Genomic DNA, 27,844 nt, shown 5'->3' on the forward strand with positions numbered 1-27,844 from the left:
TATATTTTGAAATGGTAAATGGCCTGTATTTATATAGCGCTTTACTAGTCCCTAAGGACCCCAAAGCACTTTACACACCCAGTCATCCACCCATTCACACACACATTCACACACTGGTGATGGCAGCTACATTGTAGCCACAGCCACCCTGGGCGCACTGACAGAGGCGAGGCTGCGGACACTGGCGCCACCGGGCCCTCTGACCACCACCAGTAGGCAACGGGTGAAGTGTCTTGCCCAAGGACACAACGACCGAGACTGTCTGAGCCGGGCTCGAACCGGCAACCTTCCGATTACAAGGCGAACTCCCAACTCTTGAGCCACGATATATTTTGAAAGCACAAGACAAATCAGAAACTGTTTTTAATTTAGGTTTTATTTTTATTTTGTTTTATTTTTCAGTTGTTGATTTGATGGTGATGTGATGCTATATTACATTTTAAGATTCAGTTGAATTTAAGATGTTTAATATAGCATCAAATCACAACTCGTCTCCTCAAGTTGCTTTATACTGTAAGATAGAGACCCTACAGTAGCAGCAAGAAAACCCCAATTAATTAATAATCCCTTATGAGCAAGCACTTGGCGACAGTGGGGAGGAAAAACTACCTGTAACAGGCAGAAACCTCCGGCAGAACCAGGCTCAGAAGGGACGACCATCTGCCGCGGCCGGTGGGGGTGATGGTAATGATAATGAGGAGACACAATGAAGAATATTTCTCAGTCTAACTAAAGTCGAATGAAATAGTTTTAAAATAAAATATACCTCAGATGTTAACTCTGAGGCCAGACTGCTTTAAGATTTTAAAAGAGGTATTTGAAAAAAATCAAGATGACAATTTAGTCATCTATACTGCCTTTAAAGCAGCAGCTGAACGGCTTCTTAAAAGCTTTTAACACTGCTGAAAAAACCTGGCGAGTTTGGATTTCTTTGGAGGATTCCTGAAGACACTGAGATTCTTTGCTATGTGCTTCAGAATAGTGTCGTAGAAAGATGAATCTTCTGATATCATTACATCGAAGAACTTGTCTGCAGATCCAAACTCCTTGATAAGGCCTTCAGCTGTGGCCTTGACTAATTCAACCCTGTTATTTTTAAGAATTTCCAGGGATTTGGTGCATCTCACTTCAGAAAGTACCAAATCTGTCACACGGTTGATAGCTAAGTCTAATTTTTCTGGATCCAGAAGATGTCTGGCATTTTTGTGCAATTTGTCTGCGATTCTCGTGGCTAGAAGAGTGCTAAATTGATTGGCAATTAGCTTAGCATAAATTGACACTAATGTTTCTGACCGTTCTTCCTCTGGGTTTTCAGAGGTTGCTGGCTGACTTTGACCCTCTGTGGGTTCAGAGTGAGACACTGATGCCTGATCACCGAGATTCATTGCTAGGTGCTTCAGAATAGTGTCGTCAAAAGATGAATCTTCTGATATCATTACAGTGAAGAACTTGTCTGCAGATCCAAACTCCTTGATAAGGCCTTCAGCTGTGGCCTTGACTAATTTAACCCTGTTATTTTTAAGAATTTCCAGGGATTTGGTGCATCTCACTTCAGAAAGTACCAAATCTGTCACACGGTTGATAACTAAGTCTAACTTTTCTGGATCCAGAAGATTTCTGGTATTTTTGTGCAAATTTTGTGCGATTCTCGTGGCTAGAAGAGTGCTAAATTGATTGGCAATTAGCTTAGCATAAATTGACACTAATGTTTCTGACCGTTCTTCCTCTGGGTTTTCAGAGGTTGCTGGCTGACTTTGACCCTCTGTGGGTTCAGTGTGAGACACTGATGCCTGATCACTGCTTGTATTTGAAACCAGGTCCGGGTCTTCTGCACTCACACAGACTGGTTGATTGGTGAGATCAGTAACTGGACTTGACTGTGATGTAAACAGTCTGTCGCTTGTTTCACCAGCATCTGGTCCAATCATAACTTCTTCCTTTGATGGGGTCAGCACTCTTACTATATCTTCCACGGCACCAGAAATTTTGTCATTTATAATAGTTTGGGTTAAAGTTTCATTCTCCAACCAGAAAAGAAGGTTTTGTAAGAACCTTTCCACTGAATCTTCTACGAGCACATAGACCACATCAGGAGCAGAGGGTACGTTACAGTCACGCTGTGAAGTCTTAGAGATGTCAGACTCTGAGAGACTTTTACCCATTTGCATCGTGGGGCTAAATATGTTGACTTCGACATGGTCGTACACTTTATCTGTCAACACCATTGAAAACATCTTGATTTCCTTACTTGTCAGGTCAAGGTGTCCTGCCGAGAATAATTTACTAAACAGCCTATTCATAAGTGGCATAAATTTACTAAAGTTGAGTGGAGAAGAGCTTTTAAATGTGGGAACTTCTGAGGGATTCATGTGTTCGCTTTTCCTGGCGTCAGCTCTCTCACTCTCAGGGGAGTTTGCCTGTTGTCTCTGAAAGGTCAAAAATCCTTTGCTTTTTTTCAAATGATCTTTCAGCTCACTGTTCATTTTTTCAAATTCCTTTTTAGCAAACCTGAAGAAGTGTTGTTTTACTTCATCTGGTTTTATAATTAGGGCGCATGATGCAAAAAAGTCTTTCACCTTTTTGATCACCAGGTCCACATCAAAAGCAGGCTTGGGTGAGCTACACTTCTCACTTAATGTGATATCTTCTGCATCAGGATACTGAATGTTAGCAATTAACACATTTACAATGTCAGCTGCAGTTTTATCTGCATCAACTTCATCATGTAAATAATTCAGATTGTTGAGGATTGTTTCAACATCACTTTGAGCTTTGTCCTCAGCTTCTGCAAACTCATCACTTTCTTTTTCCTCCATGGGTTGCAGTTCTCTGTGACAGTCCTCGTCATCTTTACTTATTGCTCTGTCTGTACTCCACCTCATGAGAGCCATACTTATTTCTTTAATTGTTCCCATCTCAGAGAGCTTGGATTCAAGGCTCTCATCGCTTGAACTAAAGGAGCTGGGTAAAGCCCCCCTCACGCACAGGCAGCTCAGCTTACCTTTATATCTCTTCAGATATGAGAAAGCATGAGAAACCATGCATCTGAGGTTTTTTATGTTCGTTATTTTTCTGGTGACATAAATAGAATCAGGGTTTTCTGGGACTAGAACCCAACCCGAGTTGACTTTATTTGAGATCTCCTCCTCAACCATCTGTGTCAGCTCCACAGCGCTGTCACACTCCTCATGGGTGACATTAAGAGCGGCAGCAAAGCTGGTTGAGAGAGAGTTTCCCAATATGGGGCTTATTTTTGTCACGGCTATGCTAAGGTATGTCTGGAATGATGCATCATTTAATTGGTCCTGACCTCCTAAAAGTAAAGTTTTTATGGTGCTTGCGCTAACTGACTGTATGACATCAGTAATCATATCAGCCAGTGCTACTTGGACATCGGAGTCCCAGATCCCATTTTCTATCAAGCCCCACTGTAATCCAGAGAGCCTATCGAAACACCCGCTGATAGCAGGTAAAATAGCCTCTGAATTAATGGGGGTAGGGGTTCTAACACTGGATAAAGACATTGTCAATGACTTAGCTTCGCTACAATTACGTTGGAAATCCGTTTCCAGAAAGCTTTCAGAAAGGGAAGATCGCGGTCTGTACACTTAACGTACCACAACTAAAAATGCAAACTGCAAGATTCAGGTATAAAGCCCGCTGTTTCACCCCTATTTATGGACTCAGGTGGAGGTCACGTACTGCAAAATCAAAGCAGAAAGGAACTGAGCTGTGTGACGTCATGCGGTGAGCGTTCACCTACATGCACGTGCACACAAGTGAGCGATCACTAATAAATCACAGATGCATAAACAGTGTTTTAGCTTCAGCGCCGGCGTTGAAGTCGGTGTTGTCAAACTTTCAATCATACCTGTAGCCAAGGGCGTAGATTTGGCATGGACGGAAGGGACATGTCCCCACCAATAATTTGATCTCTGCGAGTAAAGAAAAACAAACCCGATAGAGAGAAAAAAAACGATCTGTCGACGTCTCATTCACCCAGCGGTGCAGAAAGAGTTAAATTACGTTCTCTCCTACCTCATATGACAAATATGGCCAATGTGATTGGCTGTGCCTTTCGGGGAGCTCTGTTTAGTTTTAGCAGCGGCGAGCCTGCGCTGCGCGGACCTGCAAGGAGGAGAGGAGGATGGCAGCAAAAAGGAAGAACCTGGATATAAGCAGAGATGGGCAGTAACGCGATACTTGTAACGCGTTACTGTAATCTGATTACTATTTTCAAGTAACGAGTAATGTAAGGGATTACTATTGCAAAAACGGTAATTAGATTACCGTTACTTTCCCGTAGGAACGCTGCGTTACTAGTTACTAAAACCGTGATTTTTCGAGAATGTCTCATGACAGTGACGTAAACGAGTGCGACGTTCGTGACAACAGCTGTCTGCAGATCAACAATGGATAATATATCGAAAAGCGGGGTATGAGCGTGCAGCGTTTAAAGCGTGGAAGTACTGACCTTACTTTGAGTTTGATTCCATAAAAAGTGACAAAAACATTAGTGTCCATTGTGCGTGGGAAGAAACCTAAACTTCCAAGCAAGCACCGAGTGTACTACGACGTAATGTGAAACTCACAGAGAAACTCATGATTCTTCCACTGACCGCCAAGCACACCTGCACCAGGGTAAACCTCCGCCTACCCCACTCCTGCTTTACAGGTGAAAATAGAGCAACAGGACCGCTGAGTCTTTGATTTTATTTATTTTCTGCTGTGTTTTACTTGCATCTATTTGAAAGAGTGAGTGTAAACACAAAAAAATATTTTATTTTATGTGCTGGAATGTGCAGAAAATAGGTTTAAATGTTAAACAAATTTCTTCCAGTCAGAGAATGTTGCATATAATTAAGTTTTTGCTTGATGCATAAAGTTAAAAGATTTAAAGTTTTAAAAAGAGACGTTTCCATTTGATTACATTTTGTATGATGGATTATGCAGAAAAAGTAGAATTGGGCTGAAAGATCTATCGCTTTATCACCTATTCAGGTTGTAAATCGTGTTTTTAAAAAGTAACTAAGTAACTAAGTAATTAATTACTTTTGAAAATAATCAGTAAAGTAACGGGATTACTTTTTGGGGGAAGTAATCAGTAATTAGTAACTGATTACTTTTTTCAAGTAACTTGACCAACACTGGATATAAGAAAGTATTTTTACAAGAAACCTGTAAGTCACTTAAAGTCAAATTCACTCATAAAATGTGTCCGTCATAATAACGTCACAGGCTATGCTAGGCTTTGTATGGGCAGAAATCTGTGCCATCAGAAACTGAGTCAAAGGAGTTTGCAAAGAAAAGCGTCTGGACTTCTTTAAGTTGCTTGAAGAAGTTGCATCAGAAACTGAATTTGAATAAGTTAAATTTGAATTTGAATTGCTCAGATTGAATCTGAATTGTAACTTGAATAAATGCTTTTGAAAACTGAATTTGAATTAGTCTAATTTGAAATTGAATTTATGGTTTGAAAATGATCATCACTAAATTGAAATTGAATTTTATATATTGAAAATGAATTCATTTGCTTTGAAACTGCATTTTATCCTTTAAAAAAATTCAGCTCTCCAATAATTTCAGTTTCACTCTCACCATTCAGTTTCAGTGCTACAATTGACCCTGTGCACGAGAAAATGCTAACTTCCTGGTTTGAGACCGGATGTGGGGTTGCACATTTCCGGTAGCTTTACTTTGCGGTCAATCGCTACTGCGAAGATATACTCCAAAATCATGTCCAAAACTCGAAAACGGAAAGATCGCGTTAAGTTACAAAGAGGAGAAGGTGGGAACACTCACCACTGTTGTGTCATAAAAAATCTAATGATCAATTTTGACATTTAAAGAGTTTAGATCGATCAGTTGTTTACATCACTCAACACAAGCAGAACTGCATTACTGCATGCAGAAGACATTTAAACAGGCAAATGTTCAGCATTCAAACTACAGGTGAACGATAGTCAAACCAGATGTTTCCCCATTTTGTCGATATCAGCTAGTCAAGTACACACCTACACAGCATGTTAACAAACCATGAAAAAAAGCCACAAAAAAAAATGAACAATTGCTGGTGAGGGTTTCTATACATTAGTATTTATGAAGGGTGTGTTGTGACTTACCTTCAAAATTACAGTGGTCCCTCGCTATAACGCAGTTCACCTTTCACCTCGCTGTTTCACAGATTTTTAGTGCAAGTTTGCATGCTTTTTTTTTTTTTCATCACATTGTGTCCTCATCGCTGCAGACGATCTCCTCCGTGACGTCTCTCCTGTACAGTACAGAATCGCTGCATCGATCGCTAGCAGTGTGACTCTGAAGTGTAGTACTGTATGTCCACGATGTCCACGCGTCAAAAAATAGAACTGGCTACTTGATTTCACCCATTGCTGGTTATTTTTAGAACATAACACCCGCGATAAACGAGGGACAGTTTATCGTTTGAATCCCTTTTCTCTTTTGCTCTGAGGTGCGGGGGAAAAATATCGACAAGTCGATGAACATCATTTACAGATATATTGGGTAAATGCTCAAAACATCTATAGAAATGTAAATCGCCGCTTGATTCATTCATTTGCTTAACTTGTTTTGGACCGTAAACAAGGCGCGAATAGGACACCGGAAACAAAGCTCCCCACAGGAGTTTCCGCACCGGAAGTAGCATATGCTAACGTGCACATAGTCAATTCAATTTCAGTTCCAAAATTCAGTTTTTTGGAACTTACATCCGGTTCCGGTTCAAGAGTAAACGAGCGCAGATTAATAGAACTACGTTTTACTAGCAGAGCGAAAGTGTTACTGACGGGAATGGAGTGTCCACTGAAGACTGAAGATACTGAATCTCTACGCCGTGCCATTGATCCCTTTGGGCCTTCATCTAGACAAGAGACATCAACTTAACCACTCTCACATGCTTACTTGTCCATGTTACTGTGTCAGCATCTATTTGGGGTTGGGAGTGGAACAGAAAGTAAAGAAATCCAAAGTGCCATTAAAACCAGGAGAGGTTCTTATATTTCAGAAGAAGGGATTAATTCAAAAGAAATGACCTGAGAGTTTATCATGAATTTTTTAAAGGATAAAATGCAGTTTCAAAGCAAATGAATTCATTTTCAATATATAAAATTCAATTTCAATTTAGTGATGATCATTTTCAAACCATAGATTCAGTTTCAAATTAGACTAATTCAAATTCAGTTTTCAAAAGCATTTATTCAAGTTACAATTCAGATTCAATCTGAGAAATTCAAATTCAGATTTAACTTATTCAAATTCAGTTTCTGATGGCACAGATTTCTGCCCATAGCTTTGGCCCACATCAGTTTAAAATTGTATGCAACCATGAATAACGTGTTTTGGAAACTAACTGCACAACATGCAACACTTTTAGTTCTCTCAGTCTCAGAGTAGCATTTCTAATTTTGATTGAAACTGTCAGAGAAAACGTCAGCCTCGAGCAAGCCAGGATATTAGTTTACAGAGGCTGTTAAAATTATATGTCTAACGTTAAAATGTTGGTGACACAGTAATTTCATCCTAATGGTACTGACATATTCATAGGGTTCATTTTTGAGACAAAATATCATGAGGTAGTCATGATTTTGCAAATAGTCAAGATCTGCACAAATCGACAGAAACACTGAAGCAGCTGCACATTTCATTCTTCTTGTCATGTATGTCCTATTTGTCAGGTGACAGAAGAACCAACAGCTCAGAGAGTAACGGTGACACAAGATCACAGGTGAAATTGGATGATGACTTGTTGGTTCATGACTGTATTTGAAGTACATGTGTGACTGCATGTATTTGGGATGTCTCACTGTTATTTATCAGGTGACAGAGGCAGCTCTGCCATGTTGTAGCTCGGACAGAGGTGAAGAGGTGAGGTCACAGGTGACTGACTGATGTTTTGGTGCTATAGATTAACTAGTATTTACTATCATGACAATTGTTAGGTTGCTGATGTAAATTGATTCATTAGTGTATATTTGACAAAGAATGTGAATTGACATGTCTCACTTTTTATATGGCACGAATCAATGTGTTATTTTATCAGGTGGCAATATGTCCTAGTGCAGTCAGAGGGGAAGAGCCAGGGTCAAAGGTGAGGCACATCAAGCACATAATAATAATTTTAATCTGAGGATAAAACGCAGGTACTGAGGCTGAAAGAAGCTTCAGTGCTCTCAGAAGACTAAAAACATGGCTAAGGTCAACAATGACTCAAATGAGATTAAACAATGCTGCTGTATGTCCACCAGGAGAGACTGGACAGTATAGATGTAAAACCAATATGCCAGCAGTTCATCTCAGTTAACGAGAGGAGCAGGCATGTGTTTGGCTCCTTCACATAGTGGACATTGAGTTGTTGTGTGGGGCACCAGTAGTCCATGTCTGTTGCTGTAACAGTAGTTCATGTTTAGAATAAAAACTCCCAGCTCACTGATTTGATCGGGGCAATAGTGCCTAAAATGTTGCATAATTTTGCTGAGAGATCTTTTACTTTGTGGTAATCTTAGATGAGTAGTTTTATGGACAAAACCCACCAGGTCATTCAGTGTTCCCTTAGTGCTAATGTATCAGAGATGTTGGTGTACTACAACTGAAGTAATGTTGTTAAGTCCTTAAAGTCATATTCTTTTATTGTCATGACTGTATTTGAAGCTATTTTTATTTTTGTATGATACCTGATTTATATGGAATATGGCTGAAGTAAACTAAAGCCTAAAATACTTAGTCATTTGTTTAATAGTAATTTAACATTATATAATTCACATATAAAACTATGATTTTAATTTTAAATGGTTTAAAAGCATGTAGAATAGGATATGTAGGCAAGTATATTTCTCCTTTTCTTTTATCAAGAAGCAAAGACGAAAAGGGGGGGGAAAAAGAAACAGGGCGGGGTTCGTGGTTGAATCATCCGTCCCCACCAATGCCAAAACCAAATCTACGCCCTTGCCTGTAGTCAGTTCTTTGAATCTCTCAAATGGGTTGAATGGCGGCTGTTTTCCACCATCATCGCAGAGCATTCCTCCAGCAGGAATCTGAAGCAGCTGACTCTGTCCACCTCTGCTACTGCTAGTCTCCTGTAACCCACAATAAGCTCCTTGGTTTTGCTGATGTTAAGCACCAGGTTGTTGTCATGGCACCATGATGTCACGGCTCTCACCTCTGTGCTGCATGACGTCTCATCTCCATCAGAAATGCAGTCAATGAGAAGATGAGACTTTATTGATCGATGGCAGGAAAATTTGTGCATTAACTCAGCTCAGGTAAAGATAGCAGAAGAAAATACAAAAATAGAAATAAAATATAAAGAACTACAAAATAAGATGATACACTATATACAACAGTAACATACACAGTATGTGACTATGGATAGAGTGTTGTGGAAATGCAAGAAATAAATTTAACTATTCTATCATTACTATTACTATTGTTCCGTAACTCACGGCTTTTGTCACTACAGGAGCAAAGGGGTGTAACCCAGCTGATACCTCGGTGCTCTGATGACACCAACAGAAGTCACTCAGCCCTCGTAAACAGAGAAACCACACAGTTTATCCCTGTGGAAAGAAAATTACCACCATGAAGCAGCCAAAAAGACGACAACAAATTTACAGTGGGGACAGACCCTTTAGCTGTGATCAGTGTGGGAAGTCTTTTAATCAAATTAGTCATCAAATTAGTCACTTAAAAACACATCAGCTCATCCATGCTGGAGTTAGACCATTCGAGAAAGTCTCGCACTGTGTCAAGCGAATCCCCTACGCGACCACATAGTTCGCTCTAACAGTTCTTTATTCTGTTGCTTGTTCGCACAATACTCGGTTGCTTTTCAGCTGCAACCCCACACACAACAACCACCTCAGGTCCCGACACGTCTTATGCAGGGGAGGCGTGATGAACTGATGGAGCTGCAGTCTGTCCGCCTCCCCTGCAGCTGCGCCACAAACCACTCCCCGCTGCACAGACCCTATCTGGGAAACTGGTTCCAGAGCCTGAGCATTGTTTTGAAGCAAGCTACATTGTATCTAATCAGTATCTCTGATTCTGTTCCGATGTCCCGATTGTAATCAAACTGCAACAAAAACCATTAAACCCGTCTGTCAGCTGAGTTGTTGTGGCATGAATGTTCATCATGAATTGTTGAAAAATTGTAACAACAAAGTCTTAAGTATTTTTGTAATGGCTGAACGCAGTTTTTGCACAATTGAAAATGAGTGGGAGATGTAACAAAGGTGAATCTTTATTTAGGCTGTTGTCTGACTGCAGAATTACAAAGTCCATGAAATGAGGAGCCAAATGCAGAATGATAAAGTTCATGAGATTAAAAAGCAAATTAATTCCACTGTCCTTCATAAACAGAAGACACCACCATTTAAACACAGAAAGCCAACAAAACAGGTGCAGATGATCAATGACAATGAGAGAGGAGAGGGACGTAAAACTAAACATGAAACATGTTTCTGACAGTTGACCGCCAAAATAAAATGGGACACATCCGGTGCGAATATCAAACTAAAGAGGGAAACAGACACAGGGATAAACCCCGCGGAATAAAGACTCCAAACATGCTCAAGAACAAAAGAAGAGTATTAAACGATACTGTAAACACAGTGTACAAATGTTTGGACAAATTTACTTGTAATCAGAAGGTTTTTCAGAGCTGATTGCGTTTTTCTTCCCTAGTGCTCTTTTGAAATCTCTCTGTGATGATTTTTAATTTGAGATCGGATAACTCAGGCTTTCTGCTCCCTACTCAGGCTGACTCTCTTCTAGGCTCTCCTGACTGTTCCCTTTACATGCTGATGATGTGTCTTGTAAATCTGGATCCCATTCCAGCAGGACGCTCCTCTTCTTCAGACAGTACCTCAGCTGCTCTCTCTCCTGACAGTCAGCTGTCCACCTCTGCATGGCCAGTCGAGCCAGCGCCGGCATTTGAGGCAGAGCTTGGAGCAGAGCGGGCAGCCAGGCTGAGCACGGAGCAGAGGTTAAAGGTCGCAAACTGACATCCACGTCTTCCAGAGAGCCCAGACCACCTGCTGCAAACAGACTGCACCAACCGTCGTCTCCGACCAAGCTGTTGTAGGACAGATCCAGTGCACGAAGTGAGGAGAGACAGCCCCGTCTGCACACGGCAGCTGCACAGAGGAAGAGGACCCATTGATAACTGATCACTTTGTCTGTTCACTTTACTGTTTTGTTCACAATGTTTCTGATGGAGACAAAAATAACACCCAATAGTTTCATTGTTTTGTTTTATACGACAGCTACAGATGCTGGCAGCATAAAATAAATGAAAGAAATATTAATTTCCTTCAGGCTTTACTTGTCTTAATATACATTTATGTAGCCTAATGATCCACTACAGACTAAAAAAGAAAAAGTATAATGTCATTGTGTGTTAGTTACCCAGATGTTGCATGTCATCAGTGGTGAACTCGCAGCTGCAAAGATGGAGCTCGCTGACGACTGATGGCTGCAGAGCATCCAGCAGGAGCGCCAAGTGACCGCCAACCACTTTACACCAGGAAATATCCACCGTGCGCAGATAGGGCACCACCAGGGCTGATGCATAAACACAAAGTTTTCACCATTTCAGGCTAGAGGGTGGAAGAGGTATTCGGGGAGAATGACTTGAAGGAAAACTTCTACAACTAAACAAGTGTGTGTGTGTGTGTGTGTGTGTGTGTGTGTGTGTGTGTGTGTGTGTGTGTTACCCAGGACTCGTTGCTCAGGTAGCAGCTGTTGAATGGCAGCCGCCTCATTTGTGTCACAGGGAGGGCGGAGACCAGCGGGTGGACCACACCTCCCACTTCCTTATTGGATGACACATCAAGCTCCGTCAGTGCAGTGAGAGAGGGCAGCACCTGGACTGGAAAACAACGAGTCACATGACTGCTGCAGCGTGCATGCGATTAGTGTCCGGCGTGTGAGATTCGTAGCAACTCACTCAGAGCCTCTAGATCATCTCGCATGAGGCAACACAGGTGGAGGTCGAGTCTCTCCAGGTGTGTGACGTGAGCCAGGTGAAAGGTGAGGCGGCTCAGTCCACCAGCTAGAAGTTTGTTACAGGACAGGTCCAGCTCTCCCACAGAGGGGAGGCAACGGAGTGAACCACCTGCAGGACAACCAGAGGTGTGGGGTTTTTTTTAATTTACCCCTCCGAGACTCCTAAAGGACATAAAACAAAAGTAGCAATAAAAAGGAAAAATCCAGAGATCTTTGTACCGAGAGCATCAAGGCTGTCAGGCGTTAGACCGCAGGCCTGCAGTCGAAGCGTGGTGAGGGAGGTGGCGTGAGAGAGAGAGCTGACCAATTCCCTGAAGCCACCAGTGTCCACTTCCTGTGTGAGCTGAGCATTACAAGAGACGTCCAGCACTCAGTCTGGGCAGAGCAGCCACCATTCCTCCTGAGAGATTTATGAACAGGAAAACCTCATCCATACAAATGTATCAATGAAGAGACAGCAAAAAAGCAGACAAGAAAATAATAAAACACCAACTGACAGCACTGTTAAAATGGATCCAAACTGCTACTCCTTATGTTCTGTTCTATAATATAACTATAATATATATCTATATAACTAATAATGAGGTCGGTGTAGGTAAACTAATCTTCAGCCCATCTTTTTACCCTTGAGTCTTTATCATCTCACAGAGAGGGGATATTCCTTATATGGTCATCGTTACCTCATAAAGTAAACAGAGTTCAGATAAATTAGCTAAAGCTATCCGCTCAAGACAGAATTTTTTTCTGTGAGTTAGTTTGAAATTTCTCTGTGAGCCAGTAAATCAAAATGAATGATCAAAGCTGTAAAACTGAGGGCTTATGCACAGTGGATGAACTGTAGGGGCGAAGCACGACCCAATATAAGATAAAGAAGGATTATTTGAATTGTAAATGATGCAAAGCTACTCTGTTCTATTCTACTTGAGGAATAAAACTATGGAGCTCGAAATGTGCTCCATAGATTTAAAGTTACTACCCAGCACTGTAGCATTGGCCGCAGTGAGCCGACAGGCCACCAGGTGGAGCTCCCTCAGTGATGGGTGAAGGTTCCCCAGCAGGCCTTGTAGACCACCGCCCCCAACGCCGCTGTTCCAGGACAAATCAAGAACTTCCAGAGCAGGGATGTAGCTGAGAGCTTCACCTGCACAAGACATGGAAAAATCCAACGACATGTGATCAGACAAAAGTTTTTTTGTCAAGGCAAGAGTGTGAACCATTCAGCAAAGCCTCATGGGAGCTGTAGTGAGGAAGGAAATCAAGAAAAAATAACTTGATTGCATAAAGAGGTTGTTCTGTTATAGCTATAAATAAGAATAAATAAAGCAGAGTCTGCACTGAAGATCCCACCAAGAGCAACAACGTCTTCGCTATTTAGCCTGCAGCTGCAGAGCCTCAGCGTCCTGACCTCGCCCACGTGTTGCAGATGAGACGTCAGAGCCGTCAGGGATCCACCGATCAACTCGTTCCAGGAGATGTCCATCTCTTCCACCTGGGGGAGGAACTGCAGCAACGTTGCTGAGAAGAAACGGCAAGAAAAACATCTGTCTGCCTTTCTGCCAGCTGACACCTTACAATGAAGTCACATTACTTTATTCAGACTTAATTTTAGATGCTCCGCCTCTTGAAATGAAGCTGCATCAACTAGCTGTCTGCTGGGCTCCGTTGTGTTTGTGCCTTTGGGAGTATTTTTAATGCAGTTATCTGACAGATACCGTGTCTGTCTTGTGTGACAGGTATGTGTGTTTTTGTACCAAGCTCCAGCAGGTCTGTAGCCGTCAGATCACAGTGAGCCAAACTGAGGCTCCTGCTGTCGCCTTTCTTCCCGAGTCTCTTCAGGAAAACACACACTCGACCCCAGCCGACGTCCCGCTTGCTCTCTGCTGACGTTGCAAAGCCTGAAACACACGATACACACCCACAGGCCTCAGCATGTCACTGTAACCTGATTTTCCACAGTAAACTCTATTTTCTTGAGCTCTGTATTTTGTTTCTGAACCTCTGATTTCACTCACCTTTTTAAAAAAAATAAAGCAACCTCTTTATGCGTTCCTCTCTAAAAACTAGGACATGTTTGAAATACTAGGATTTTTCTCTCTTTCTCTCTTTTAAATTGTCATTTTTTATCTTTTAAGTCACTTTCTGTCCTGAATTGGTTGTCTAATGTGTATTTCTGCTGTTGTTTAAGGTCTCTGTATGGTTGCTTCTCCTAAACAGACTGGTTCGTATACAGCTTTTCTAGTTGAGCACTTAAAGCGCGTCATTCACCCGAGCGCTTTTTTTCTTCACATAAAGGCTTTCTATCTGACATTTACACTCCAATGGATGCAATCGGAGAGCAACTTGGGGTTAGCATCTATCCCGAGGATATTTGGCATGCAGTCCGGAGCAGTCAGGGCTCAAACCACCAACCTTCCCTCAGTGTAACCTTGAACTAAAAACCCATTAAAAAAAAATCTAAGTTAAAATCTCGTGCTGCTTTGAACAATACAAACCTGAGCTCGGTCCTCTGTCCTCTTTCATCTCCGACTCTCCGTCCTCGGGGATCCCAGGCCGGTCCGAGGTCCACGACAGGAAGCGTCCTAAGGGCTTCCTGTCTGAGGCCGTGCGCTTCCTGCAGATCTGACTCATGATAACAGCGAGAGGGGAACCTTTCCACCTGCTGCCACTGCCGTCCCGCCCCCGCTGACCATCTAATCAATGATAGGAGGAGAGAAAAGTTGAGTCTCGTCAAAAGTCACAATTTGATATTTGAGATTATTTAAGGGATGAGCGATGGATGGGGTTAGCTATAAATCCTGTGGTGTATGGACTGGTTCAAGCTACATACCTGTCCCTATAAAAACACTGAACCGCCTCTTCAGATACCAAATTAAATTACCAATTAAAAACGAAGAGGAATCATCATCATTACAGTGGTTTTGATTCCTATGTGCATATTTACAGGTTTATTAAATTTTAATTAATGTGAAAATATCTATTTATGACTTGCAGGGACAGAAAGTAGAGACCTATTCTGTTCTTCTTTATTTTCTGTCATATTTATCCTGTTCCTGTGTTAAACCTGCTGATAAAGAGGTCGGTGTGTGTAATGTAACACCTGAGGGCCTAGAGTTCAGTCTTCCGACTGATCCAAAAACACTCAGTTTTGCACAGTTTTTTCAACTCTCTGTATGATGTAATAGAGAGGAGATATGCAGATACAGAAGCTTCACCCACTCCAGCTTACGAGCAGGAGCCAATCAAAAGTAAGCTGGCTTGAAGGGGGAGGGGTTTAATTGGTTTTCTTATAGATAGCCGATGAACCGATTCGGTTCACCAAAGCCCAGTATAGGCTAAAGAAGGGTTATTTTGAGCTGCCGGTCATGCCAAACTACTCTAGTATATTGGAATAAAAAATTGTGCTGGAAGCAGAATAGGTCCACCTTAAATAAGAAGTAAGAACAAATAAAAACAGGGATACTGAAAGTATGCAGTGTAGTGCAGGGTGTACGCAAGTGTTTGAATGCACTACCCGCGTATTTAGATATGAGCCTCTTCACTAAGTTTTCCTTTAGGAGTCCCCACAGAGGATCTGGATATCCGCTGGTTTTACTTTAGATATGTAAGTGTAATTTGATGCTGAATTTTTTTGTAGTAGAGTTTAAGGATTATGACTTTGACTTAGTACAGAATCTACCACTGCTAATTGTTTCTACACTAAAAAACAGTTTATCGATACAAAAACTGCGTTTCAACTCCTACGCAGACACTTTTCAGGCAGTGCGTGTGTAGTGGAGCACAGAGCTCACTATTTAAAAGAATACATGAATGAATATCTTTATTGTCATTGTCGCTTGAACAACTCATTTAAAACAAACATGCTGCCTCCTTCTTGGTCCAACTCGTAAAAATAATCCCGGGAAAGCACCTGCCTAACATAGTGTTGTAACAAGGTGTTACTATTTATTATACTGCTTAGAAAAAGGTCGCAAATGGCCTGAAATGGTCAGAGTACTGAGATTAAACATTAACCTTTGGGTAATTAGCAATACCTTCCTGTATTACAGGTCATGTTAAACTAGTCAATGTTTAAAACTTTGGCATATAAAAATAACCCTGCAGTAAAATTAGAGCCATGAAAAACCTCCAACGTTGCTTTATTTTCAAGCTAGTTTAGGTTTTTGAATCAGCAGGAATAAAAGATGGATTCAGAGTTGAGATGTTTCCTCTACAGAGGAAGAATTATAAGCTTTCAGGATAAAAATCAGGGTTTGTAGTTTAATTGTTGATGTACTGAACAGCAGAAGTCCTCTTACCTGCAGACTCCATAATCTGAAGACAAAACACAAACAAACTATTGAAAATATAGATATAGATATATATCGGGAGTGTTTTTATGAGTCAGTCGTGACTCGCTGACGGTAAGTTTGGAGAAAAACATAACATGAAAAAGAAAAAAACAAACAAACGACTCTCCCTAAACTCTGCACCGAGTCTGAATCACCCCCGCAGGATCCATAAAGTCCAAGAATTCGGCTTTTTCCTCAATCACTCCTTCTACTCCTCTCTGCGCTGAGACGGAGAGACTGGCACCTGCGTGACGTCAGGTCCCGTGCTCGTCAGGTGGCTCAACCCGGAAGCGCGACACCACCTTCAGTAAATTGTTGGCATAGAAGCCATTAAAATGCAAATATTTATACACTGCTATAAGACTGTGGAGGTCAGGTTGAGAAAATTTTCAAAATAAAAGCATACAATACAAAAAATATAAACATTTAAAGATTTAAAAGGGAGTTTGTTCAAATCCAAAAACTACTTCAAACGCTACTGAAAATGAATCAATACTGGGTCATAGAGGTGTATGTTAATGTATTCATAATGTTGATATCCATCTTTTGCTAGGTGTTTGCATTATAATTAGATCAAATATCCTAATTATATTTGGTAAACTTATAACTGGAATGATGTAATTTCTGATCCGTTTATATTACCCGCATCTTTGGGAATATAAACCCAGCTTTTATAATGTGCTGACATTTAAAAAAACAAATAATGGCGCTATAGCCTGCTAATACAGCGTGTACAGACTACATGAAAACAGTTTTCATGTAGTCGTTTAGAAGAATTATGAAAGCCGAATTAACCATGAACAGATTTTTTTTGATCTGCAAAACGACGTGTGCAGAAAAGTATCACTGAACTACTGCTAACCTTTAAAAATCTTTAAAACTTGAAGAATCTTAGTCGAGGTCTGAGCGTCCCATGATGCATTGCCTCAATACGGCATTGCACATGGCCTCCTAATTATATAAAAGTAATTCATCATCAGCAGTAGTAATGGCTTTGTATATAATGTATTACTGTTAGGTTTTAAAGGGTAATATAAACAATTTTAACGATCTGTAGCATCTGCACTGAGGCGGGAGGTAAAAGCGTTCAGAACACGCCTGACAATGATTAAGATTTTAGGATTTCTATACAGTTGAACAAATTCCCGCAATTCATCAGTGCGATTAATGGTTCACAGCATTAAGAAACTGTTCATACTTAATTCTGCATAGTTTGTATGGCTTTTAAACTCTCCCACACCTGTTGACAGGGGTATTTTCAACCTTAAGTAAAGGGCAAATGACGTTTTATTTTTAAATTTAATTCGGACCTCTAACAGCCATTCATACAATGAATGGACCAGTGTCTACTTTTAATAGTATTTTTTTGTTTGTTTTTTTTTTATTCTCTTTGTGAATGTATAAGCTCTGTGGGACGACACAAAGTTCTTAATTTTATTATCACAAAAAAGAAAAAAAAAAAAAAAAAAAAAAAAAAAGGGGGACAATCAAAACTCTTTTTTTTTTAAATTACAATTTGGTCAAAATTAAAACTTATCCACTAAGTAATTTCATCTCTGAGTTTCCCTGTAACAGCAAGAATGATGCTCAAAGACGACCTCGTTCCTTCCAAATTGATTTTATTCCAGCTGTAATCTGAGGTTAGTACAGATCATCCCCAAACAGACTCCTGGTTTCTGGAGTTTCGTTACGACAGTCTGAAGCGCCTCCTCCCTTCCTGGGTCCTCCTTCATCTCCAGCAGGAAGCAGAAGTTCAGAGGTCGACCTTCACGTGTCGCTGCAGAGGAAGAGGAGCAGAGCGAGGAGGCGTCTTCAAACCGCCGACATGTCCGTGTTCACTTCCCCTCCCTCCTCCGTGTGGGGAACAAATAAAAATAATAAAAAATAAAAAATAAAAAAAAAAACAACAGGAAAAGAAGAGAAGAGTGTGATGGCCGTGTGTTTGCTAGTCTCAGTCGTCGTCCACTGTGGGTGTGATGGTCACGCCTCTCCTGATTTGTCCCCAACCAATCAGACTGTGAGGAAAACACAGAGAGAGACACGGTTACACATCAGGAGGCGTGTTTCTGAGACTGCAGCCAGAAACATCTGTGCCTTTATCAGCAAACACCACACACATCTCCGCCCTCTTACCGCCAGTGTTTCTCCACACGTCTGCTCAGAGCGATCTTCTCTCCGACCTCTGTGCACACCGGGTTAGTCAGCACAATTTTGGCCAGATCAGCTTTGACCGCACTGACACGGCCGCCTGTCGACAGCGAGCCGATGTTTACCATCAGCACTTCATTCTTGGACAGTTTCTGAACCTGCAGGTCAGGAAGAGAGTCAGGCTGTTAATACCAAAGTCTGAGAAGCTCACACATCTTTTCTCCCTTTCCCATAATGCATTGCTCACCTTAGCAGCCTTCTTGTCTCCCTCCGTGCGGACTCCAAGCAGCCTCCTCAGCAGGAAATAGGAGATCTCGAGCTCAGTGAAGATCTCCGGGAGCGCTCCGACAGCGCCTAGCACCTGACCGACCATACGATCTGCTCGGCACAGCGTCGGGTCGATCTTAGTGCCCACACCTGCACAAAACACAGTTTACTTAACATGCATCTCTCACTATGATCACCAGCTTCTCTCTTTACAGCATAAAACTTTATTTACAGTGCAGTCAGGTCACACGAGAGCACAGAGTGCCTCTTACCGATGAGGCCTCCGGGAGCAGCATACTGCAGATCGTTGTGCTCGGCGAACAGAGAGACGATCTTTGAGAAGATGGGTTTGCACATCAGCTTTCCCTCCTGGTCTTTGGACACAATACCTGGCCGCACCTCGATCTCCTGACCCACCTGGAGGACACGCAGAGAAAGGCAGAGCAGAGTAAGGCGTTTGTGACTTCACACTGCTTCAAATCACCAATAATTTACTGATAAATACACTCTCACCTTGAGTACACCCTTAAGGATACTTCCTCCGGCCACACCTCCTTTCAGGTCGTCGACCTCACAGCCGGGTTTGTTCACATCAAAGGATCGAATGACTGAAACACAAAAGATACAGAACATTAAAAAAACCAAACTCTAAACACTTACATAAAAGAATCAATGTTTGCGTTTTTACTCGTCTTACCAATGAGTCTGGGCTCGGATGTGAAGTCTCTGATGGGCACGGGGATCTTTTTGACGATGTACTCACAAACCACCTCGATGTTGTACTTCAGCTGGGCTGAGATGGGAATGATGGGAGCGCCCTCGGCCACTGTGCCTGCAGGAGGAACATTAAAAGCATTTTCACATCAGAGTTCATCTAATTGTGTTTATGCTGCAGAACGCTGTGTGGCATGGGAGTTTCAAAAGGGGCAATAAGCAGCAACGGAAAGAAAAAACTCAAACACACATACAAAAAATAAATAAATCCTTCATTTGGTCTTTCAAACCTTAAATGGGAGTGAAACTAAAATATATATATATCTTTGATATATTTGTATGTACAACAGAACTCACTCGGAGTTTGGCCAGTGTAATTCCTGTAAACCCTGGTTAAATATTTAAGTGTTTAAAGCCCCAGTGGGTCATATTCTAAGTGCAAGGGTCTATCATTTTAACTTTTTAATTATTCTATCATAAAAACCACAGGTGCATGCATGTTATATTAGAGGTTCCAGTGTTTCCTGGTGCTTTAAGTGACATTTCCTTTCCAGAAGTTAAAGTCTGGGAACCAACGGTAGTAAAACAAGAAGGCTAAGTTGAGTTAAACTGCTAAACTGTCACACCTGAAATTCTGGAAATGGGCTACAAAATCTGTAAAGATGTATTTTTCTTCTTCTCTTCAGGCTGACTCACCCTGCACGAAGGCCAGGATCTGCTCATACTGCTCTTTAGCCTGGCTCTCCTTCACCAGGTCGATCTTGTTCTGCAGGATGAGGATGTGCTTCAGCTTCATGATTTCAATGGCGGCCAGATGCTCTGATGTCTGGGGCTGGGGACACGACTCATTCCCAGCTGGCAGGTGAAGAGGACGCAAAAACACAACGAGACAATTTTAATGTTTGGAGTCAGAGATGAGCACGATGCTGACTTTCTAAGCTAATGTCATTAATCCTGGTAAAAGAATGGTCTGTTATATCCACCTCCTCTTTATCTGAAGAAGGATAAGTTATCCTGATTAGAGCCACTACAAAGCCATTAAGGGGAAATGTGACAGTGGTATAAGTTTTCAGAGACTCACCAATCAGCAGGAGAGCTGCGTCCATAACAGCTGCTCCGTTCAACATAGTTGCCATCAAAATGTCGTGACCGGGACAGTCCACGAATGACACATGTCTGTGAGGAAGAAGACAGCCAACAGTCACTTTCATTTTTCCTCATTTACTTTATTTCTGTTGTGCTCAAACATTCAATTTCTTCTCTAGAACAGAAAAGATCCCAAAAACATTTAGTTGACCATCAAAAAGTTGTTTTTTGTTTGAGGATTCAGAGGTTCAGCCTCTGCATAAATGATAAAATGCTTTGCCTCTTCCTTTCCGGTCTTACCTGACCAGTTTGAAGTTGCCCTTGGTGCCAGGGATGTCTGTGGGAAACTCGTCTGGAGTGCTGCTGCCACATGACCTGTAGCACTCTGGGCGGGGACAGCTGGGATCATCCAGCTTATAGACCTACGACATGTGTAAGAGAAGCAACAACGTGAACTCCTCATCAGCATCTGTAAACCAGCGTTCATTCAGGAGGGGGCAGAGCTAAGTTTGAGCTGAAGGCTGAGATATTCTGAGAAGCACACAGAGCAGCTGCAGTCGGCAGTTTTTATTGTGTTTAGCGCTCAGTTTCACTTAACTACAAATACGATCTTTGTTTTGACTTCTTCTCTGTGGCTCAAGCTCAAAGCTAAGAGGAACAACAACAGCACAACCAACAGTTCTTCCATATGTTCAACACTGCCCCCTGGTGTCAACATGTAGAGAAACCCTTGGAAACCACCAAAAAGTTTTCGGCAAAATTATAAAGCAAAAAATTTCATCAGGGTGTCATTTGCTTATGCATATTTAGCATTTATACTATTTACACCTCAGTGTTTTCCAAATAAGGTAACTAACACTCCATGATTGAGCTGATCATTGATCAGGTTTAAGCATTTAAGCACACAGACCTAGATATCAGTTGGCAACCCCCTACCAACCAGTGGTCAATAAGGAAAATAAAGTGTAGTCCTCATTATAAACCACCAAATTTGAGCACTTAGTGGAGGACTGCAGACCAGAATGTAAGCCTATGTGACGGGGGCTTTACGTCACCCACCAAAGGCTCATTTTATGCCATGAAAACTGTGACATGTAGAAGGAGGTCTGCAGATTTCAATCCTACCAGTCCACCGAGTTTAATCACCAATACTTTGGACCTAGAGCTGGGCGATATAAGATTTTTTTCATATCACAATATGTTTTTTTCATTTGAGGCGATAATGATATATATCACGATATAAGCCAAATAACTATATTTGTAAGATTTAAATGTGCCGTTGCTCACGAGTAAAATGTGAAATAATCAGCAGCTTGTTTTAATTTAAATATTTATTTCCCATAATAAGTTCAACAGGTTAGATGTACTTAAGGAACAAGAGACTTTTTCAGATAAATAAAGGCAAATATTGCAAACTACACAAAAGGTAGTTTAAGTTTCAAAATAGAACAAACAAAACAGACAAAACTAAATTGTCAATTCCACTTAGAAACAAAATATTAATTCTAAAAATAAATCTTAGTTTGTTTTACAGAAGAACAGACAAAATTGACTAACTTCTGTCAATATCAAATAAACTGAGAACTAAAAGGAAATTCTCAATCTCTCCTTGTTGTATAGCTTAGCTTTTCAAACAGTTTTAAAATAAAGATGCTAACAGAACATTCTTCAAATACTAGGTGCAACTCATATTTTTTTATATCTATCTATCTATCTATCTATCTATCTCTCTCTCTCTCTCTCTCTCTCTCTCTCTGTAGTCTGACAAAAGCCTACACCAGGGGTAGGCAACCTTTCTGATGGCGAGTGCCATTTAAAATTTCCTCAGAAGTCAGTGTGCCACATGATTGCATTAGCAATAAATTTAATAACGCTCTATATGAACAGTTACACACGATATAGAACCACTTTCTAGAATTATATTTGTTTGCAGATGTTGGCAGCTATTAGCGAATAGTTATCAGCTATTTTGAAACAAAAAAAAAGACACTTTTATCCATAACAAGAACTCCATAACAGCAAATGAACTGTACAACAGAAAATACAAATGCTACTTAGGGTCTCCTCACAACAATGATAACAAAAATAAACTGGGCCAATATGGCATGTTTGTTAATACAGAGATACACATGTTAATGTGATCTCTGGTCTCCCAGTCAGATACAAAGGTGTCAGAGTGTCCAGCATTCAGAGGCTACCTGAGGACACTCATGTGCGAGAAAATCTGCTCACACAGATATTAGAGCCAAATACTGTCAATAAGGCCTCTGCAATGTTCTGAAGACAGTTAAACTTGTCAGTTAGTGATGTCCAGCAGGTGAAAATGCAGCTCCATGAACACACACAGCTGTGGATTCCAGCTGCTGAATGAAAACAAACGCTGTTGTGACAGTGATGTACTGTCTTGTTGGTATATGTATGATTTCTATTCATTTTACGTCAGATAAAAACTTTGGTTGTAAGCTTCAGATAATTATTTAATAACAGCAAGACAGTTTAAATGAGAATAAGAAAGTATTTCTTTGTGCCCCCCTTTCCCTGTTAATGCCCTACCTGGCCCCCTGGCAAAACCTTGCTAGATCCGCCCCTGCACAGTTACCAGCTGTCAGCTACATAGAAAATGATCCTGGTGTTATTTGTCTCTCAGAAACAGCTCATAACTTCCAATAATAACTCATAACTTCCAACAATTCATAACTTCCCTTCAACTCATCCATGTCACCTAAAAGGTAAACCTGTTTCTCCATCACCTGTTCAGCTCTGATGATTCAGTAAGGACATCTCCTGGTTTCATCTTCATGTTTCCCTCTCACCAGATAACCAAACCGACATCATGACCAGCAGCTTTACAGCTGTGGCTCCAGCAAACATCAGCTGATACTAGAAATTAATATTAAATATATTCTAACAACAGCTGATCAAGCTTAAACGTGCTGCTGTTGTTTAGTGCGACATCCGGCGGTTTCCTCTTTCTGGCGCAAAGTGGGCGATAAACAAACAAGAGAGAAAAGCTGATCAGCTGATTATTGATCGGTTTCATGATTGAAGTAGAAATAGGAGAGAATGACAGGAGAAGAAGGTGCAGCTGTGCAGCGTAACGACAGAATAAATCCAGCTTTCTTTTCATTCTAGCTAAAGTCCGGGACAAACTGTGTTCCTTCTCAGCTCAACACGAAACGCGTAATAATTTGTCTCAATGCAGAACGATTCTGTTTGTACAGGACGGTTGGCAACTCCACTAACTAACCTTATGGATAAAGTAAAGTTCACTATCAGTAAAATCATAGCACCCACGCAGCTTTATAGACACTCCGTCATGCTAGCTAGCACGCAGTACGAATTATTGTAACTGACTGTAAAAAGTCAGCACAACGAAAATAAACTCCACCTAAACTTAGTTTATATCTGACCCAGATCGACTGCAGGTCATAACTTCTTACCTGAAATTCAGTTCACCTGACACTCGGACCGGCGGCTGCCTCGGGTCTCTGCTCCTCCTGCCTCCCCTCTCCCTCATCCACCTGCTGACCTCCACCACTTGTTAATTTTACTGAATCTCCGCCATAGACACCACCAAACAACTAAGTTATTTTTACACACCGGCCATCATCTGGCCAATCCACCACCTTTTATTGTTTATACCGTTACAAAAAAAAAAATTAAAAAAAAAAAATCATCGGGCCACCGAGCAAATGCCCGATGGCCAGTCCAGCTATGGTTGTGCGTGCCATCAGTTAACCCTTCGCGTGCCAACGGTGGCACGCGTGCCTAGGGTTGCCGACCCCTGGCCTACACGTTGCAGGACAGGAAGACAAGTCTTTCCACTGCTTCAGACTTTAAAGCGGCCCTGTGGCAAGTCACAATATTACCCCCTGTACTGGTTGCGGCGATGCACAGGTAGCACTTTGCCAGGCAGCTAACTCTTGGGAAAAAACGCGCTACTCTGTTTTTTGTCAGACTTCAAATAGCCGAAATACCTCCACACTCTCAATCTCTCCGGCATTGGAACCGTCATCTGTGTTGTCTTCGGTAACCTGGTCACCCAAGCTCTCGGCTGATTTTTCTGTAGTCGGCACACGCATTTCCTCCATTACCCGGCCGGCACGGCGGCTGGCTGCTTCCCAAACAAATACACATGTGCGGCTTGGCACTTGTGCTGTACGTAACAAGTCACGTGATGTGACGCTGTGGCTGTGATTGGTTCGGCTCTGCGCTACTTAATTTGGATTGGCTGTTCTTTTTTTTCTTTTTTTTAAGAGAGGAAGAGAGAGAGATGAGGTCTATCGCAATAGTTTAATTTTTCTATCGAGAAAAAGTTATTTCGCAATACATATCGTTATCGTTATATCGCCCAGCTCTATTTGGACCCCATTATACCCATCGTTTCGGCAGGTCATGCACCTCTCGCTGTGGGTATCCTGGGACATTAAGTCAAACTCCAATTCCAACTTAAACCCTAAACAAACTCTTAACCAACAAAAAGGCCTCTGAATGAGCCAAAAGTTAGATTTCATACAAAAAATGTATGTAAAACAAAGCAGTTCTTTCAAAGATGGGGGTCAGACTTTGAGATAAATGGCTTTAATCACTCCCAACCTGGAAAAAAACAGAACCCACAATCAGCATTCTTAGAGGCTTCCTCTTATCACAGACATTTTATGTAAATGCTCTGTTACGTGTGGTAACAATTTGTATTGACAATAAAGTTAAATGTGTTTGCATTTGTAGCCTGTAGATGGGAAAGCTCACGTTTGAAAGAGTAAATCCTGAACATACAAACTTCCACTGCTCTTTAATCTAAAACACTGAGGTCCAAAAATAGGCAAAAATAATAAGAACATCTAAGAAAATTCACTCCCTTACCTTAGCATTGGCATATCCAAGCTTGATGGTGATGTTCCTCTCCAGCTCATTCTTGAACCTGACGGTGTGCACGCCAGAAATAGCTTTCACTACTGTGGACTTTCCGTGGGCCACATGACCGATGGTGCCTAAGAGAGAAGAAGACGGAGGTCAAGCCCTATCAAACCCTACAGAGACATCGAATCCGATCAGCTGTCTTCCATACCGATATTGATGGTGGCCTGTCTGCTGATGATCTCCGGAGAGAGAGGCGTCAAGGTCGACACGTCCTGACAAAGAGAACAACGCAGATTAATGACTCGTCATGCCAGGACCAACCGCATCAGAGTGAGCGGTGTGCTTAATCCTAAAGAACAAAGAGGGGCAGCAGCTCACAGGCAGAAACAAAACCACCCGGGATTGTTCTCATAAAGCAACACAGAACTGCAACAATCCACAAGTACTCTACTTTTCCAACAATATAACAGAAATCACTAGGAATTTTATTGTAGGAGTGTCTAAAGAAGCAAAGTTTCAGGTGATGACTGTGTCTGGGAATAAAAGAGTTTGATAGCGACTACAATGTGTGAAGAGCACTAAAACAGGACTATTTTAATGGCACAAGCCCTGATTACAGTTAAACAATAAGGTTTTGTTTCCCTTGTAGGACACATGCAGCACTACACGTAGTGTTTTTGTTCTCATCTCGTAAGTCACAACTAACGAGAACTTATGTTGAATAAAGACTAATGTTATTTAGTATAAACACGAAAAACACGCTAAGAGTCGCATCTTTGACCAACATTTTTGGTACTAATTTTCCATTTATATAAAAGGTGAGAATATGAGCTATAACAATGTAAATCAAATGAGTTAGAATGAAAGCTTTACAAGCTGAGTGTATGGTTTCTTTTTACAGCTTGGACTAACAGGAAGGATATAAGCTTATAAAGGTGTTTTTATGCCGGACTAAACATTAAGAACCATTTTCTAGATTCTAACAAAGATGGAGCTAACTCCGTGGAGCTAACTAAAATTAAACCGGGATAAACAGGCTTCAATAACGCTGATATCTATTAATATCAAGTGTAAGTCTTTCAACGTGTGAATCGTGTTAAATATGGCTGAAATAACGCTGCAATTCGTGCTGGAAGTGCAACGGGTCTGAGCTTTCCGCCCAGCCTGGGCCCTTGCGTCATGTGCCGGGTGGCGCAGCACCGGTATCCGTTACTATTCTCCCGGCTTTCTGTGACCGTTTTACTGAAACAACGGGCCACCGACAGCCGCCAACTTAAAACCACACTGCTGTAAAACACGATAAACAGACACTTACCAGAGTACTGAGGTCCTGTTTGGCCAAGTGAGGCTGACCGAGCGTTGTGCCTGACTCGTCGCCCGCCATCTTGAAAGAAAAGGGAATGAATAAGGAGGCCCGACCGAATGCCTGATCAATCGATTAAACCGGCACTCCTCTTCGCCTAAAAATGTTTTCAGCCAAAATAAATTTTACTCCCTGGAAGCCTGGAAGAACTTATTACAGCGTTGTGCGGTATGTTTTTTTTTTAGCGGTAATTTCCAGGTATAATTTTAAACTTAAGCGATCCGCCCAAGTAAAAATGTAGTTGGGTCCTTTCTCGAGGGCTGATGCAACAACCGGAGCGGTTCTCAGTTTCTGCTGTAAATTTAAACCAGTTTAATAACCCCACACTGCTGCTGTTCGTATCCCATTAACAGCTGCTCATCAGGGAAACAGTCATGCGTCCCAAATTTAGTCCCCTTTTAAAGAAAGAAGTATACGTTCATCCATGTGATCGGACCGTCGCGATTTATTTACGTCATCTAACTAACTTTTTGTAGTTCTGGCTGTTTGGTCTACCTGAGTAGGGTTACTATTATTTCATAGTAGTTCAAAATTAAAACGCTATAAAGCCTGATTTCGGGAAACATTTTTAGTGAGGAAAAGTTAGGATATACCAATTATGGTTAAAATATAATTCACTCATTATTTAGGCTGTGAAAACATCAGGTACACTTAATGACCCCACCACCACCCACTTCCGGGGTGAAAGTAAAGATAAGATAAGATAAGATAACCTTTATTAGTCCCACACGTGGGAAATTTGTTTTGTCACAGCAGAAAGTGGACAGTGCAAAAGTTATGAAGCAAAGATTAGAATAAAATAAAATAAGAATAAATACAGTACACAACTGTACAGAATAGAATAAAATAAAATACTATATACAGTAGAATAAAATAGAATAAAATATACAATAAGATAAAAATAGAATACAAATGCTATATACAACTGAGTAAAAATACAACGATGCCAGAAAAGATTATTGCACATTAGTGTTATTGCACATGTGTGGATGTGTGTGTTAGATCAGTTGAAGTCTTTGTTGTGGAGTCTGACAGCAGTGGGGAGGAAAGACCTGCGAAA

At 41.3% G+C, this 27,844-nt stretch overlaps 2 protein-coding genes across 6 annotated transcripts in view; both read right to left on the minus strand.

Annotated features, from left to right (window-relative positions):
* lrrc31 (leucine rich repeat containing 31) overlaps positions 1 to 16,650 on the minus strand; it is a 38,679-nt gene extending 22,029 nt beyond the window's left edge. The window contains exons 1-10 of one of the 5 annotated variants that reach the window (XM_039617002.1): positions 16,314 to 16,627; positions 14,511 to 14,708; positions 13,770 to 13,913; positions 13,366 to 13,533; positions 12,995 to 13,159; positions 12,238 to 12,418; positions 11,960 to 12,127; positions 11,727 to 11,881; positions 11,419 to 11,574; positions 10,232 to 11,147 (exon numbers count right to left, since the gene is read on the minus strand). In XM_039617002.1, coding sequence (XP_039472936.1) covers positions 12,369 to 12,418; positions 12,995 to 13,159; positions 13,366 to 13,533; positions 13,770 to 13,913; positions 14,511 to 14,708; positions 16,314 to 16,326 — 738 coding nt within the window. In that variant the 5' untranslated portion in view covers positions 16,327 to 16,627 and the 3' untranslated portion in view covers positions 10,232 to 11,147; positions 11,419 to 11,574; positions 11,727 to 11,881; positions 11,960 to 12,127; positions 12,238 to 12,368. The other 4 variants (XM_039617003.1, XM_039617004.1, XM_039617001.1 and 1 more) reach the window with 4 other exon arrangements.
* Positions 16,651 to 17,948: 1,298 nt separating this feature from the next.
* eif2s3 (eukaryotic translation initiation factor 2, subunit 3 gamma) lies at positions 17,949 to 26,887 on the minus strand. The gene is made up of 12 exons (XM_031726724.2): positions 26,737 to 26,887; positions 25,630 to 25,693; positions 25,425 to 25,552; positions 20,862 to 20,983; positions 20,557 to 20,651; positions 20,172 to 20,330; positions 19,459 to 19,593; positions 19,275 to 19,369; positions 19,034 to 19,178; positions 18,742 to 18,911; positions 18,480 to 18,652; positions 17,949 to 18,361 (listed from the first exon to the last, which is right to left on the minus strand). Exons 1-12 carry the CDS (start codon positions 26,803 to 26,805, stop codon positions 18,298 to 18,300), a joined length of 1,419 nt encoding a protein of 472 aa, XP_031582584.1. The 5' UTR covers positions 26,806 to 26,887; the 3' UTR covers positions 17,949 to 18,297.
* Between the last annotated feature and the right edge of the window lie 957 nt (positions 26,888 to 27,844).

This window comes from Oreochromis aureus, linkage group 9 (genome assembly GCF_013358895.1).
Source record: "Oreochromis aureus strain Israel breed Guangdong linkage group 9, ZZ_aureus, whole genome shotgun sequence".
Lineage (NCBI taxonomy): Eukaryota > Metazoa > Chordata > Actinopteri > Cichliformes > Cichlidae > Oreochromis > Oreochromis aureus.

What these genes read in the sequence shown, in the direction of transcription:
- eif2s3 (XM_031726724.2), bottom strand. Translation starts at nt 26,805, where the DNA reads ATGGCGGGCGACGAGTCAGGCACAACGCTCGGTCAGCCTCACTTGGCC. An exon ending in ATCCGAGCCCAGACTCATTG is followed by an intron (nt 19,370 to 19,458) that starts GTAAGACGAGTA and finishes TTTGTGTTTCAG; the next exon opens with TCATTCGATCCTTTGATGTG. An exon ending in TCCTTAAGGGTGTACTCAAG is followed by an intron (nt 19,179 to 19,274) that starts GTGAGAGTGTAT and finishes CGTGTCCTCCAG; the next exon opens with GTGGGTCAGGAGATCGAGGT.